Source organism: Physeter macrocephalus, chromosome 11 (genome assembly GCF_002837175.3).
Source record: "Physeter macrocephalus isolate SW-GA chromosome 11, ASM283717v5, whole genome shotgun sequence".
In the NCBI taxonomy this organism is placed as follows: domain Eukaryota; kingdom Metazoa; phylum Chordata; class Mammalia; order Artiodactyla; family Physeteridae; genus Physeter; species Physeter macrocephalus.
In genome coordinates this window covers 169,007,765-169,023,423 of record NC_041224.1, presented here as the reverse complement: position 1 = coordinate 169,023,423, position 15,659 = coordinate 169,007,765, and the positions used below count along the sequence as shown (strand labels likewise).

The 15,659-nt window shown below is 43.0% G+C and overlaps 2 protein-coding genes across 15 annotated transcripts in view; one reads left to right on the top strand and one right to left on the bottom strand.

Moving 5' to 3' along the window:
- The window catches only part of TDP1 (tyrosyl-DNA phosphodiesterase 1), a 74,094-nt gene extending 71,816 nt beyond the window's left edge, over positions 1–2,278 (bottom strand). For 6 of the 10 annotated variants that reach the window (XR_008618722.1, XR_003682137.2, XM_007126965.3 and 3 more), the window contains exons 1-2: positions 1,926–2,278; positions 1,260–1,420 (exon numbers count right to left, since the gene is read on the bottom strand). The gene's annotated coding sequence lies outside the window, so the exon portion shown is untranslated. Of the gene's footprint in view, positions 1–968; positions 1,078–1,237; positions 1,421–1,925 lie in introns of those variants that run through there. The other 4 variants (XM_028496303.2, XM_024130981.3, XM_007126966.3 and 1 more) reach the window with 4 other exon arrangements.
- A 966-nt stretch (positions 2,279–3,244) lies between these two features.
- The window catches only part of EFCAB11 (EF-hand calcium binding domain 11), a 251,543-nt gene continuing 239,128 nt past the window's right edge, over positions 3,245–15,659 (top strand). For 4 of the 5 annotated variants that reach the window (XR_003682138.2, XR_003682139.2, XM_007126962.4 and 1 more), the window contains exons 1-3: positions 3,255–3,436; positions 4,118–4,213; positions 8,347–8,392. Coding sequence is in view for 2 of the 5 variants with exons in the window: in XM_007126962.4 (XP_007127024.3) it covers positions 3,362–3,436; positions 4,118–4,213; positions 8,347–8,392 (217 nt within the window). In the remaining 3 variants the exon portion in view is untranslated. Of the gene's footprint in view, positions 3,437–4,117; positions 4,214–8,346; positions 8,393–15,659 lie in introns of all 5 variants that reach the window. The other variant, XR_003682140.2, reaches the window with a different exon arrangement.

Genomic DNA, 15,659 nt, shown 5'->3' with positions numbered 1-15,659 from the left:
TTCCAAAGCGGAGGTGACGGGGACCTGACATTAACTAACATTACGTTATGAAAGTACCTCCCTTTCCCATTCCAATCCAATGTCTCAGTTTAATCAAGGAGAAAGCTGTTTGTATAAAGGTCTCTATTCCTGCTTTTGAACAAATAACGGACTTTGGGCTCTTCTGCAGGCAGTAACACTTTGGTTTAACATCAACAGAAGGTATCTTATGGCTCCATTACATTTACAATAACTGAAGTTTACTCCTTAAAGATAGTGTTTATGTAAAAGTGGGTTCAAATGAAAATATTAAGCAAATAGTAGTACAGATGTTGAGAGAGACAAAACAGGAGGAAGCAACCGACCACATTACTAAAATTTGGCAAACACTGCATTAAGCTACAATGCCAAGGAGGGTAAAAATCTAAAGAAATTCTACCACCAGATGCCAATGCATAACATTAGAGTGTCTATTAGATACTAAAAAAAAATTTGTGGATGCAAATGGTTACTCCTCTTAAAGCTGCTAGCTCCTCCTCTCCCCCTACCATCCAAGACCCAGCTGGGCTATTTCTTTTACGCTTCCAGCTGACCCTTCTTATAGAGCTTGCAGACCATCAGGAGGGCATGGCAGTCAATCTCAACTGAGGCGAGGTGTGGCCAGTAGTGGGCAAATATGACTCCAATTTCAAATCCAGTCATTACTAGGTGGTAAATGTGCACTTAGGCAAGTTACTTAACTGCTGAGCCTCAACTTCCTCCTCTGTAAAATGGGTGTCACACCTACCTCCCACAGTATGTTCATTCGAAAAATATTTATTGAGCAGCTACTATGTACCAAGCCCTGGGAATAAGAAATTAACAACATAGAAACAATTTGTCCTAAAGAAACAGACCGACACAAACAAAAATAACCAAAAAAGCCAAGATATCTTTACAGATATTCATTATATTTTACAGGTATGAGAGAATAACAGGGATGCCCTTACCTTAGACTATCCTGAATTTAACATTTAAGCGAGCTCTGAAGGCTGAAAAGGATCAGCCAAATAAAAGTGGGGGAGGGAAAGAAGAGTATTCCAAGTGAGGGAACCCAACCTGCAAAGACCAGAACAAGGTTGTAGTAACTCCAAAAACAGACAGAAAGACTTGGGTAAGGAAGACAGGTAGGTGGTCCAGGATGAAGGGGGTGGGCAGGAGTAAGTTAAAGATCTTGGATTTTATTCTAAGAACAGTAGGCTCCACTGAAGGGGAGTACCTTTTAATAAGCAAGGGAGTACCTTGGTCCGATCTACTTTTTTAAAATATTACGGTTCCTACAACTCTGTATGGAGAATGGTTTGGAGGAAGACAAAAGTCGAAGTGAGGCGGCTCCTGCAGGGACTCTGGCAGCTCATGAAGGCGGTCGAGATGGAGTGAAGTGGGCTGATTCCGGGGTACACTGAGGAAGAAAGAACAACTGCTAACTTTTCTGTGCGCTCATCTTTACTGGGCATATACTCATTTCACGCTCACAACTGTTTCCATTTACGGGAAGACTAAACACAGAGGTTAAGTGCCTGGCACAGAGTAAGCACTCAACATGCTAGCTATCACTAACTCTCCAGACCATCTGCCTATTACGTGGAGGAGCCAGAATAAGAATCCGCGGAAGGGGACCCCTCCAGCAGGACTCTGGTCTCCTCAAGCAGCAGCTGCTCGCGCCAAAAAGGTAATATTACTGGAGGAAGCCGAGGCCCAGAAGGGGACCCTACCTAGTGTCTTTACAAAAAGCTCCGCTTTCCTCCGGATCCACCTCCACCCCGCGGGGCACTCAAGAATTCGCCGGACGCCGGCTGCCCGCGCTCCAGGCCGGAAGGAGCAAAAGCGCGGGCAACTGTCGAACGCGCCCCGGAACCCGCGGCCTCCACTCACTTGAAGCCCCGGAACCCGCGGCCTCCACTCACCTGAAGCCCCCAGAAAGCGCAGCCACCTGGGATCCCACCCCGACGCCGCCACTCGCGCATGCGCGCGCTTCTAACCCTCCAGCCGGCAGCGCGCGCAGAGTGGCCCTGCCCCTTCCCCTTCCGGGACTCCCTCAGCTGGGTCCTAAAGCCCTCCGGGTCATGAGGGGCTGAGGGGGCGCTCCCGCAGGAAGGGGCGGAGAGAAGACCTGGCCGCCTCCAGCTCCCCTCTCACCTCCTGGGCGCGTCTCCTAAAAGGGGGAGAGAGGAAAAGAAATTTCCCTCACTTCTTCCGTAGTTAATTAGCAAAACTCATCCCCTTTGCAGAGGTTCTCATAGCTTCAGACTTCCGGAGCTCGAGGTGTGTGTGTGGCAGGGGGTGGTGGGAGGGCGTGGGTATTTTAAAGGCAGAGACAGGATCACCTGAGAGGTTCGAGGAAGCTGAGGGCTGAGACCGGTGTCCCGGGAGGAGTGCGTACTCCTGGGGGAGCGGACTGTAAAACCTGCTGTAAAATAAAAGGTTAAACGAGCTCCCTTAGACTCAACCTCGAATGCCCATTTCTTCGTCGAAATAGGCGCGTTTGCGTGTGTGTGTGTGTGTGTGTGTGTGTTGCCTTTTTAATCTTACTGATTTGTCGGGAGAGGTCTGAGATAAACTCCTTTACAAAGCGGAACCCTCGCCATATTCCTTGCCTTTAATAAGGATGTTTGCTGTGGAATTTGGGCTCAGTGCTGTTGATATTATTCTCAGAGTTTCCTTCACACCAGGCACCTCTTAGAGGAATGAATGAAATAACTTGGGGGTAAACGTCCTAAGGGCTCACTTCGTTCGTTTATTGAAAGTCTGTTTTGTGCCAGGTACCGTGCTCAGTGCTAGGCTTATAGGGAGGACGGAACAGACACTGTAGCTACCCTGGAGGGCTCGATTCCAATGACTTGGTGATCTGCACGGGAGCTCCGGTCTTGTTTTGATTGGTTCCTTTTATGCTTTGTTCACACTCTTTTTGTGCCTCCTATAATGTTTAGCATAGTGCCATTGATCAAAATTATCAAAAGTAATTTATTACAAGGTGTGAGGGCAGAAAATGAAAAGAATCATGCAGGACACGTTGAAACAGCACCTGGGTGAGCGGGATCCACAGCCGCGCGCCAGGAGTTAAAGGGGACTAGAGGGGCGGAGCCAAGGCTGGGGGCGGGCCTGGAAGCCCCTCCGCCATAGGCTGTTCCAAGGAAACGTTATTAAACAAAGTCTCTGGCCAATAGAGCTGCGGGGTCAACGCCAGTGGCTCTCAGGCAGTCCAATGGGAGAAGACGTTGGAGGTACCCGGCCAAGTTCAGCTTCCTGAACTGCGGGGAGCTTGGCGGGCGGTCGCTGCAAGCTGGGAGTAGGCCGCAGAGGTCTTGAGTTCAGGCGTCCCGACTCCCGTGTAGCTGTCGCGATGTCTTTCTCCCAGGCCGGGGCCCGGCCGCGGATGTGGGAAGCCAGCCAGTCAGAACACAAGAAGTGGGTGGAAGTAGGTGTCCGGAGGGCTGTCTTGGACTTTAACTTGACCCGGGACTTTCACCTCCGTCACCCCGCCTGGCTCTCACTCAGCTTTGTTGCACAGATACGGGCTGGACTGTCCTTCCGAAGTGTCATGGTTAATGACCGAGGCTAGGGCTGCAAGGCTTCTGGATCCCTGTCCAGTGTTCTACTTCCAATTCCTTCTTTTCTCCGCGACATAGTCTGTGTATAACAAGCTATAATCTCCATCTCTCCAGCCTTTCAAAGCCAGCCCCTTTGCCTCACCTTCCCAATTCTAGGATTGAATTTTGGGTAGAATTTATCCGAATGGTTTAAAGGAATTAACCCAGCGATTAAGTCGTTTGCACTTTTGGGGGGGTAAATTTTAGCACATTAACATTTCTTTTAATTTTTGGCCCTGGGGGCAGCATTCGGGATCTTAGTTCCCCGACCAGGGATAGAACCCGTGCCCCCTGCAGTGGAAGCTCGGAGTCTTAACCACTGGTTCTCCAGGGAAGTCCCAGCAGATTAAGATTTCTTGAGGATTAAAATTAGGCTAATGAAATTCCATTTCCCAGCCCTACTCTTAGTCCTAAGTTTTAGGTTTGGGAGGTCTAAACTTAATATAAGTTAGTAATAATAGAACAAACGGTTTCTGTCTTATTAACTAAAGATATTTGCTGTTCTTTAGGTATTTAAAGCATGCGATGAAGAAAACAAAGGCTATCTAAGCAGAGAGGACTTTAAAGTTGCTGTTGTAATGCTGTTTGGATACAAGCCCTCCAAGGTAGAATTTTCTTTTGTATTTGGGGACTGGGCTGACAATACAATAGTGGATGGATTTTAAATAAGGTGCAGAGGGCTAGCTTAGGATGTTTATGAAGCAAACCTCTGCCTTTTGAGCAATTTCAGAGATGTGTCCAGTGCTGAATTTTACTTTTGTCTTAAGAATCCAACTCAGGGGGCTTCCCTGGTGGCGCAGTGGTTGAGAGTCCGCCTGCCAATGCAGGGGACACGAGTTCGTGTCCCGCTCCGGGAAGATCCCACATGCCGCGGAGCGGCTGGGCCCGTGAGCCATGGCCGCTGAGCCTGCACCAATGGAGCCTGTGCTCCGCAACGGGAGAGGCCTCAATAGTGAAAGGCCCGTGTACCACAAAAAAAAAAAAAAAAAAAAAAAAAAAAAAGAATCCAACTCAGGAATGAATTAGAATCCATCAAGACTAAGTCACCAGGCTGCTAATAATATTAAGTATGAGATGCTAGCGAGGTTCCAAGAGGGACGCCTGGGAGTGGGATGTTGGTAACAGAAGGAATTCACAGAGGAAGTGACATGCAGGATTTTTTTTTTTCTTAAATTAAAAAAGTTTGCTCCATTTAAATTATGAAAATAATGCATTTACATAGTCAAAAAATTAAAATGGTCCAGAAAAGTATAAAGTTGGGTGTAAAATCCCCTCCCTCCCTACCAAAGGGTCCCACTCCTCAGGAGTTACCATTATTAACAGTTTCTTGTGTATCATCCCCAAATTTCCTATGTATTGACAAACACGCCTAGCGTTGTATTGAAAAGTGGGTGCCTAGTATGCCTATTTTATTTTAACTTGCTTTTTTCACTTCACAATAGAAGAACATAAAAGCACACACACCACATTAAAAAAAATAGTTGATTAGTATTCTCTTTAGCTAGTTTCCTTGTTTGGGTCATTTCAATTGTTTCTATTATTTGTCATTCCTACAAATATTGCTGCCGTAAGCATTCTCTTATAACTATATCTCTGCTTGTGGGTATATCTCTGTGGAATAAATTCCTAGAAATACAAGTGCTAGGTACATTAGAAATGTTGTTGGGCATTGCTCTCCAGGAAAGGTTGCACCAATTAAGGCGAGTTGAGCTGAACTTCAGTGACTCTCCCATTTTAGTAGGACAGGTTTCCTATGCCTCCTGTCCTGGTGCTGCTCCTCTCGTCTGTTACATCCATTCTAGCGATGGATCCCTCTTGTTAAGCTGCTGAACTGGAATTAATCAGGGGCAAGATCTTGTCCAGGTTTAAGAAAGTCAACTGCAGGCATCAAATGGAGGGAGCACTCAGGGCTCTGCCTGGAATGTCATCCCTCCTGCTGTTAGACAAAGTGGCTGGGCAACTGCTTTGGCCCAGTTGTTCCTTATGAGTGGGCTCTACCTGTCTGTCAGATTGCAGGCCCTGTAAAGCCAAGGACCACGTGATGTCCCACTTCTCTGCTCTTCATTATGCTTAAATGTATTACAACTTCATCGTTAATATGTTCTGTTGATATAAATATGTCCCATGAACCACCCAGGTAGGTTCAACTGCTAGGGGTTGCTTAGTTACTGAGAGGATGATGATGGAGCTTCAGGGCTGGCTCCCAGAAATTGCAGCTCTCCTGTTACCCTGCAGTCATTTCAGCTGGAATTCCAGAGCAGGTCAGCTAAGTGGACTCAGCTTTTGAAGCATTGAATTTAACCCAGGTTCAGCTGGAAAGATGCCTGGTCTCATTCTACCTTTATCACCTTTGGATCTACTTACTTGATTTTAATTTTAGAACATGTAAGTGAGGAATTTAATGACAAGTACAGTGATATGGTAACATACATACATACACACCATCAAATGTAACAGATTTTTACTTTTGGTTGAGGTTTTGGATTTTATTTTTTAATCAAAGGAAATGCTTGTTTACTGCAGATCGCTAAACAGTGAAATACTGATATAGCAAATCACCTATACACTTAACAGTCATTTGTAACAATCATGAAGTTTTTTTTTGTTTGTTTTGTTTTGTTTTTTTTTTTTTGTGGTATGCGGGCTTCCCTCCGCTGCGGCCTCTCCCGTTGCGGAGCACAGGCTCCGGACGCGCAGGCCCAGCGGCCATGGCTCACGGGCCCAGCCGCTCCGCGGCATGCGGGATCCTCCCAGACCGGGGCGCGAACCCGGTTCCCCTGCATCGGCAGGCGGACGCGCAACCACTGCGCCACCAGGGAAGCCCCAATCATGAAGTTTTTTTAAGTGACACTTAATGTATACCCTCTGTGAAATTTAACAGATTTTTCCTCTTATAATAGGTTGAGGTTTGGGGTTTTATTTTTATTTTTAAATTTTTTTTGGTGTACATTGAACATTTATTACAACTAATTGGTGATGTGATAAGACGTGCTCACGTGGCCTGAACATTGGTCACAATCACAACAAAGCTTAATCCAGCCCAGCAGATACAAATGAAAGTGTAAACTGAAGACATGTTTACATACATAGAAGTATGTATAAAAGTGACATTGAAACAACTGTATATCCTTAAAAAATATAGAGCCCACTAGTGCCATTTTACCTCATTCAGCTTGGGGTTTTATTTTTAATCATTGCTTTTCAGCAAATGAAATATTTACTGAATGCAGGTCGTGAGGCAGTAAGGCACTAAAATAATAAATCACTTCTGCATTCATGAAAATGTTTACAGAATGAAATTTATTGTGTTCCCATTTAATAAAAGGAGCACTTGCTAGAAATATAAAGGTGAATAAACATAGACCCTACTTTGAAATAGTTCACAGTTTAGTGTAGAGAGACTTATAACACTCTGATAAATACTAAGATAGAGAAGAGATTAAGAACAGAAAGGAGGGCAAGGAGAAGGGTCTAATTCTGTAGTAACTTTAATAGGAATCTGGGCATCATTTAGAGCAGCGGAGGTAGACTCTGATATGAAGTGTCTGGGAGCGCTTTGTGGTGGTGGGAGAAGTTATGCCTTGGTGATTCATGGTTGCATGTGGTGGCCGTATCAGAGTGATGTGACAACAGGACTGAAGGGATAAGAAAATTCGAAAGGAGTAGGTTTGGGGGAAAGGCAGTGAGTTCGGATTGGGGCATATTAAGTTCGAGGAGGCTGCAAGCACCCCAAGTGCATTCCTTTTTTAAGTGCTGTGCTGGGTGTTGAGGTGATGGTGATAAAGATCTGCTCTCAGATTGTGCCACCTCCCTTAGATGTAGGAATCTGAAATTGGGTGGAGAGCTTGAGGGCTAGAGATAGATTTGGGATTCCTCACGGGTGGTAGCTCAAAACGTGAGACTGAGGTGGCACTGCCCAAGAGGAGTATGTGGAGTATGAAGGGCAGCATCCTGAGGGGAGAACATGGGGGGAGTACCCACATTTAAGGGTCGGTGGGGTCTCCATGAAGAAGATGCACCGGGAACTGGTTGTCTGGGAGGGACAGGAGGAATCAGGGAAGTGCAGGGCATGGAATCCAAGGCGGAGAAGCTACATCAGATGTTGCCAAGATTCTAATTCCATGATGTTTATAAAGCTCTCCTAACAATGTGGGAAAATGCTTATGTTTTAATATTTAGTGAAGGCAGGTCCCCGAGCTTAATATACAGTGTATTCTCAAATATGTTTAAAAATGCATGGAGGGGAGAAAAAAAAGCTGTACTAGGCCTAAATGTTGACAATGGTTTTCACTGGATGGCTGGTTTTTTAGATGTTTTTCTTCATAATTAAAAAATATTTTTCATGTTTTCTACATCATGTTACTATTACAGTCAGGAAAAAAATTTTAAATAAACCCATAGAGCCCATTGTAACAATTGCTTGTATTTGTCTAAAACAGAAATGTTACCTTTTATTCTGTATATGTGACAGTCAAGTTGATTTTATATGATAAACTGTTTTGGTCAATGCAATAAAGTTTTGGGGGCCATTAGAGTCTGTAGTAGATTAGCATCTGGTATCTTATTAATAGAAGAGAAAAATGACTATTATAGGTGTCCTGTGATGTTTCTTGTCTGCTGGATTCAACAAAGTTGGTTTCTCATAAAATACATTCCTTCCCAGCACCCCAGGAATTAAGAACTTGTACTGTGAAAACATTTGAGGAAGTTGTATATCCTATGCTTTTTTCTTTTCTAGATAGAAGCTGATTCTGCGATGTCCTCAGTAGAGCCAAACACTTCCGGTAATGTGAAAGTTAATTTTTAGTACTCTTATTTAGACATTTATGAAACTACAACTAAGAACAAATATAGAGGCTGTAAAGCATTATGTTTAAGCAAATCTTTGTTTTGTTTCTGATTACCCAAAAAGAACGAGATTTGGTTCTTTTAATTTTAGTTAATTAATGTATTCATAAGCATATGTTTATTGTAGGAAAATTTTAAACCACTGAAAAGCATAAAGAAAAAATGTTGCTGATAATTTCAACATCCCGCGGATGATCTAGGTTTTCTGACTTGAGCAGCTGAGTGAGTGGAAGTGGCACTCCCTGAAATGGGAAGAGACTGGGGGAGAAGATTCAGGGTTTGGGGAGTGCTGCAAGAGTTCAATTTTGAATACGTTGAGTTTGAGAGGTTTCGGTCAATGATGTCAAGGCAATTGAGCTGTGTGAGTATGGAATTCAGAGGAAAGATCTGGGCCACAGAAATAAGTTTGAGAGTCATCAGCGTTTGGATGGTTTTGAAGCCATGGGAGTGGATGAGACCCCTTGAGGGAGAGTGTAGACTGAGACCCGTAGGAACTATAACCATTAAAAGTCAGGTAGGGGATGAAGAGACGGCAAAGGAGACTTAGGAGGGGCAGAGGGGCCAGAGGAAAATCAAGAGTATTTGATCAAAAGCCAAGAGAAATGACTATTCCAAGGACGAGGTATGGTCAAACAGTGTCCAATGCTGTTGAAAGGTTAAGTAGCAAAAGAACTGAAGAGGATCCATGGAGCTGGCAACCCGGGGGTGTCGGGTGATTTTAGGTAGAGCGGTGTCAGCACGTCATGGTGCAGAGGCCAGGCTGCAGTGCTTTGAAGATAAAGGGAAAGTGGCAAAGTGACAATGTGAGTAGATAAGTCTTTCAGTGGGTCCAGTAGCTGTGGATCAAGAGCTGTTTGCTTTGCTCTGTTTGCCTTTTTTTGGAACATGAAGAAGATGTTTCTAAGCTTAGCAGAATGATCTAGTGAAGAGGGGAAAGGCAAATGAGACAGAGAGATAACTACCTATTGTTTGAGGAGATAGGGTCCAGAGCATGCTGAATTGGCTTTTCAAAAATTACTTTTTGGGGGGATGTAATTTAAGGCTTACGGAAAGTTACAAAATAAAAATAGTACAGAGAATAGCTGTATACCCTTTAGCCAGATTCACTTACTGTTCCTATTTGACCCCATCTACCTTCTCTTCTGCACTTTCTGCCTCTTCTCCATCCTCTCGCTGAGCTGTCCATAACCACAGCACACCCATCATAAGTTTATATTGATACTTGTCTTTATCTGCTTTACTGTGTATATTGCAATGTTGTCACTTGATCTAATTATGTCCTTATTAGCATCTTTCCTCATTTCATACAGGAATTAGTCCTTGGTATCATGTCTCTTTAGCCTCCTTTAATCTGGGATATTTCTATAGACTTTTTTTTTTTTTTTTTTGCCTTTTTACAACATTGATATTTTTGAGGAAATAGCCCACCCCTCATGGTTTCCTTTTTTTAGGAACAGCCCTCATCTTGTGTTTGCATGACGTTGCTCTGTAAGTAGGTTGAGGTTAAACACCCTCAGCCAGAATCCTATTTGGGTGATATGTCCCTCTCAGGGCGCCACATCTGGAGGCACACGATGTCTGTCTGTCTCTCGTAGATACTAATTTTATCACCGGTCAAGACGTTGTCAGATTTCTCCATTGTATTATTTCTCTTTATATTTTCTTCCCTTGCAACTAATCAGCAGCCTGTGGAGAGACACGTTAGACGTTGCAGATATTCTGCTTCTCATCAAAATTTCCGCCTGGATTTGGTATCCATTTATGATTCTTGGCCGATCCAGTTTTTGCCATATGATTGCAAAGTAATGATTTTATAATCCCAGTGCTTCTTTCAGTTAGCCCTTGGCATTTTTACTATAAGCAAGAGACTTCCCGTCTTCTTGATCAATCTATCTCTCTTTTATCAGTATGTACTCATGAATTTGTATGTTTTTAATGATTTATAATTCATTACTGTACTTAAGTATTTTAGTGCTCCACTTACCACAGATTTGGCCATTGAGTGCCTCCTTGAGCTGGCTCCTGCGTCCTTTAGACTGGCTTGACTTTTTTCTTTTTAAAAATCTTTTTATTTACAAATTTTGGATTTACAGAAGAGTTTACTAGATTATTTTTTGGATACAGGTTTGGCATCACGTATTAAACATGACTTTTCGAACAATATTATTGCTAGGAGAAGTTGTTTCTGACATACTCCCTAACTTGATGGAATTTCCCCAGGCTTTAAATTTCATGTTAAAAATTTTCACACTTTCAAAGTATTCAAATGTTGTTTCTTTGCTGTTCAATTTAGGTTGTAACTTCTTGGTGAAGCCTTCCTTACATATTTCTCTGGGTTTCTATGTGAATATTCCAGTCTATAAAGATTTCTGTCTTCTGGCAGAAGGATTTCCCGCATTTTTTGCATTGTTAGGGTTTCTCTCCTTTAGGAGTCCCCTGAGAGTCAGTGAGTGATTCTGTCTGGACGCATGTCTTACGCTGCTCTTGTTTATGTAGTGTTTCTACATAAATACGTGTAGTTTGCCAAAAGCACTCTCACATTCATCATTCCTGGAGATTTTCTCCCTTATGTGTGTTCTTTGGTTCTGAATTAGGGATTTGACTTCACACGGAAGATTTTCTTTCCTTAACCAGTTCTTTGATGTACAGACAGGTGTTATTCTGGAAGAAAGGTTACCCACGTTCTTTACAGGTGTAGCGAGTTCTCTGATGTAAAGGTTGACTTCGGAAAAAACCTTCCACATTCAATGTCCTGAGTTTTCCGCCCATGTGTATTAGCTCACATTTAGTAAGATATCTTATATGCATGTGTTACATTCATATGGTTTCTCTATGGGTAATTTGATGTACATTGAAGGGTAAATTCTGGCAGAAGGTTTTCCCACCTTCGTTACATTCTAAAGGTTTCTCTTGAGTGTGAGTGCTCTGATATAAAATGAGGACTCCTCTGTGGCAAAAGGATCTTCCAAGTATGCCGTTGTTAGTTTCCTCCCCTGCCTTTTCTTTTTTTCTGAAGTTTGAGAGAGGATTGACTTGAGGCTGGAGATATTTTGTAAATTTCATGAACATTTCCTCTCCTTCCTGAGTTCTCTAATGCTTGGATTTGGACTTCCTGCAAAAACAGTTCTCACATTTTTGCAGTCATGGAGCTTCCCTTTAATATTAGTTCTGATGTATGTTAAAGCTTTAGGTTTTGAACGAGGTTCTCTGCATTCCCTTCATGTGGCCTATCCCACACCTGAGTTCTCTTATATATAATGAAGACTGCCTTATTATGGGACATTTTCTCAAATTCATAATAGTCGAAGGATTGCTTCAAAACTGGAGTTTTTGATGCTGAAAGTAGGCTTCCCTATGAGGGCTTTCCGACTTCGGTGATGTGCTCCGGGACCTGCTCCCGTATGCACATCCCTTGCATTTAATATCAGGGATATTATAGGTACTCTCACATCCACTTCCCCATCCGATCATTAGGATGCTTCCTGTCACAGCATCTTTTCCTAATAATTATTTTTTAAGTATATTTCAAAAGGTTACAAAGTAAATTAGTCATCTGAGAAATTCAAGGGAAGATTGGGCTGGAGGAATGAGATCAAAGTGTAGGTGCTTAGTACTTTGCTCCAAAATTACTGTGAAAGGAGTTTCCTTAGTCTGCAAGCTTCCAGGCTTTCCCCTTCCTCTTCTGGTCCTGATATCAACAGCAGATTAACTTTCTCAAAGCATCACTTTCTTCATGATTAAAGGAGTAGACTTAGCTTCAATTCATGTCCCCTTGAAAGGGGAGACTCAAGACCACAGACATCCCAGGGAAAGAGTAAAATAGCCATCTTAGCAAGAAGTCACTGCTGAGCTCTGAATGCTGCTAACATAAAATTTTTTCATTAGGACTGTTAGTAGTGAACCAATTTCAGACCAGCTCCTTCTTTTCTCCCTTTCAGTGACATGAGTCACATTTACATGTTATTTTTCTTACAGGAAGAGAGTTTATACACAGATTATTTTACCACATATATTATCTCTCTCTTTAATGTTTTAATCTTGAAGAACTGAAAGGTTGGCCTTGGCTTTCTGGGAGCTATTTATTCAGGTAATCAACTTCCCAAAGTTCTTCTGAGTAGCTGTGACTTGGGAATCCTCCCACTAGGTGTAGCTCTTCTTACATCCAGACAAGGTTGTGCCATATCTCCAGCATGCAACCCCAAAGGACCCTCCACACAGAGCCCATTTGCTGCCCAGCTTCCTGGGGGAAGGTCCAGACTCACATCCTGGATTGAGCCTGACTGGGCAGAGCCCTGACGATGGACACATTTCATACTGTACCGAAACCTGGATGCCCAGACCCTGCTTCCCAAGGTCTCCCTAAAAGGTGGGTCATTTCTGTAGAGGTTCCTTGTGAAAATTAAAGAGAGTGAAAAGTTAAGACCAAGCCATTAGAAGAGTAGGAGGTCTCAAGGAAAGTCACCCTGGGAGAATTTGAGGGCAGCCAGAATGAGTAGCAAAAAGGTGTTAATGACATTTTTAATGCCTATAACTTAACAAGCATGTGAGTATCAGCAAAAACTGTTTAGGCACCAGGAACAAGAAATTATATTAATGGGAGAAAAAAAAAATCAAGCCACTTGTTTAAGGAAGCAGCAGATCAGTGTTGGGATTGGTTCCAATACACACTATTGCCACCTAATTTTAGAGGGTTTTATTTCTGTTCTTTAAGGGTATAGAACATTTCATATCTCCTCTAACTATAGAAAATGAAAGACGTTTGCAACTAGAAGAGCCTAGAAAACAGTCATATATTTCCTGTTTTAAAATGAGGAAACTGAGCTCCAGAGAGGAATAAAAAATCTTAATCCTGGCATTTGATGGTTCTTTATTGGTTTATAAGATACTTATACATGTGTTACAGTATTTATTATTATTATAGATAATAATTATAGCTTTGATTCCTTGAGTGTTTACCATGTGCAGACTCTGTGATGAGTATTATGCATGGGTTGTTAAATTTAATACAACTCTATGTTAGGATTATCCCATTTTATAAGTTAAAACAATCCTGAAGGGGCTTCCCTGGTGGCGCAGTGGTTGCGCGTCCGCCTGCCGATGCAGGGGAACCGGGTTCGCGCCCCGGTATGGGAGGCTCCCGCGTGCCGCGGAGCGGCTGGGCCCGTGAGCCATGGCCGCTGAGCCTGCGCGTCCGGAGCCTGTGCTCCGCGACGGGAGAGGCCACAGCAGAGGGAGGCCCGCATACCACAAAAAAAAAAAAAAAAAAAACAAACAAACAAAAAAAAAACGTGAGCCATGGCCGCTGAGCCTGCGCGTCCGGAGCCTGTGCTCCGCGACGGGAGAGGCCACAGCAGAGGGAGGCCCGCATACCACAAAAAAAAAAAAAAACAAACAAACAAACAAAAAAAAAACAATCCTGAAGCTTAGAGAGGTTACGTAATCTGTGCAGGGTGGCAGACCACAGTAGTGTAATCTCCAAGCTTACCCTCTCAACCATTTGATAAACCCTTCCCTTGAGGTTAATAGTGTCATGGATCATATTGATGGAGCTGAGGCCAGTCTTCAGTCTTCTTGTCCTGGGAACTTAATGAATGAATGAGTCGAAATCAGGAGTGGGTCAGTACACAAAACACAAATCACAAGGTTCTGTGCAGCTGCTAGAGGTTGGTGGCAAATTTGGTTCCGGGCTACTGAGTGTCCAGACCAAATAGGGAATCACAACCACGCGCAGAAGTCAGCATCCACACCACAGAAACTCCTTTTCTAGAGGGACATAGTTTTCCCCGATGTGGGATATTTCCCCCATGATGTCTCACGGAGGAGAGACTAATAAGTGGACGCTGATGTCCACAAACTGTTCAATAAATAACAGTAGTGAAGTCTGTAAGGCCATTTCTTGAACTTTCTTCAGCATAGGCCAGTGGTTTAATGCCAAACGTGTCTGCGCAGTTCTACGAAGGGCAAGACCATGTGTGATCTCAGATGGTTTGACTTCATTGTGGGATAAATCGTAGAGCATTTTATATGAATAACAACAGCTAAGATTTATAAGACTTTTGCTTAATCTGCCCAATGCACATCGCCCCACTGCGTTCTCACACAGCTATGTGTGTGTTTTTATCCCAGATCTATGTAAAATATGCTTGAGGGAAAAAACCAGAACAAAGTATATCAGAATTTTGTTTCCACTGGGTGATTAGATCATGCTTTTTTCTCCCCTTTCTTTCTGTTTTGTTATATTGTTGCCCTTTCAACACACTGAAAATATTTTACTTTCATACTAAGAAAAAAAAGCTTTCCAGGAGCTTACTTTTAACCTGCAACTTTAAACAATGGAAACATCAAAGAGATTGATTCATTACAATGGTGATGATGGGACTGTTTGACTCAGTCATGCTATCCAGGGTCAGTTTAATTGAAAAATAATTTGTGGATGATGAGGTTAATGGCTTTTATTTATTGCCATCTCGGCTGAGTTGTTTTGAGCCAGATAGTTGACTATAAAAGTATTCTTTTCCTAAATTTAAATGTTTTCTAGTCTTTTAAGTTATATTGTAAACGCATTTTTTGTATTTGTTTTGTGTATATTTTGTTGTTTTGGGCTCCTACCTAAGGAACTGAGGCCATGGTATAGCAGGTGTAGCAGGCTGTTGTTTGACTTCAGATTTCAGTTGACCTCTTTGTTCATTTCTGTCATCAGGAAACACATATACATTATACTTATCTTGAAATCATAGGACCATTTTGTGGTATCGCCCACAGATATTCCCCTCTCAATTAATGTATTTAATTCCCCATTTAAAGATGATGAGTAAGTTTCCTTGTAGGGGTAAAAAAGAATTAGGAGACACTGACCTAAAGACACGTTTTTAAAATGTCATATTTGATAGGGAAGATTAAAGAAGTATTGTCACTTCTGTGATGGCCAGATGTCACACAAACACAATAGACAAGAAGACCTGTAAGAGTTTGGAAGGGAGCGGCGCTTCCTTCCTGCCCGAGGTGTGGGCCAGAGCCGGATGTGGAAGGCTGGGCAGGGTTTGCAAAAGGTGGAGAAGCAAAGAGGAGAACAGGGAGAATGAATGAAGGCAGATGCCGGCTGCGAGCTTGTCCTCCAGCTCCTGGTGCCAGCGTGGATGCAGAACTCCGTGCGAATTTAGACTTCCCTGCACAGTCCACACCCACGCAAACGTTGCCTGTCAT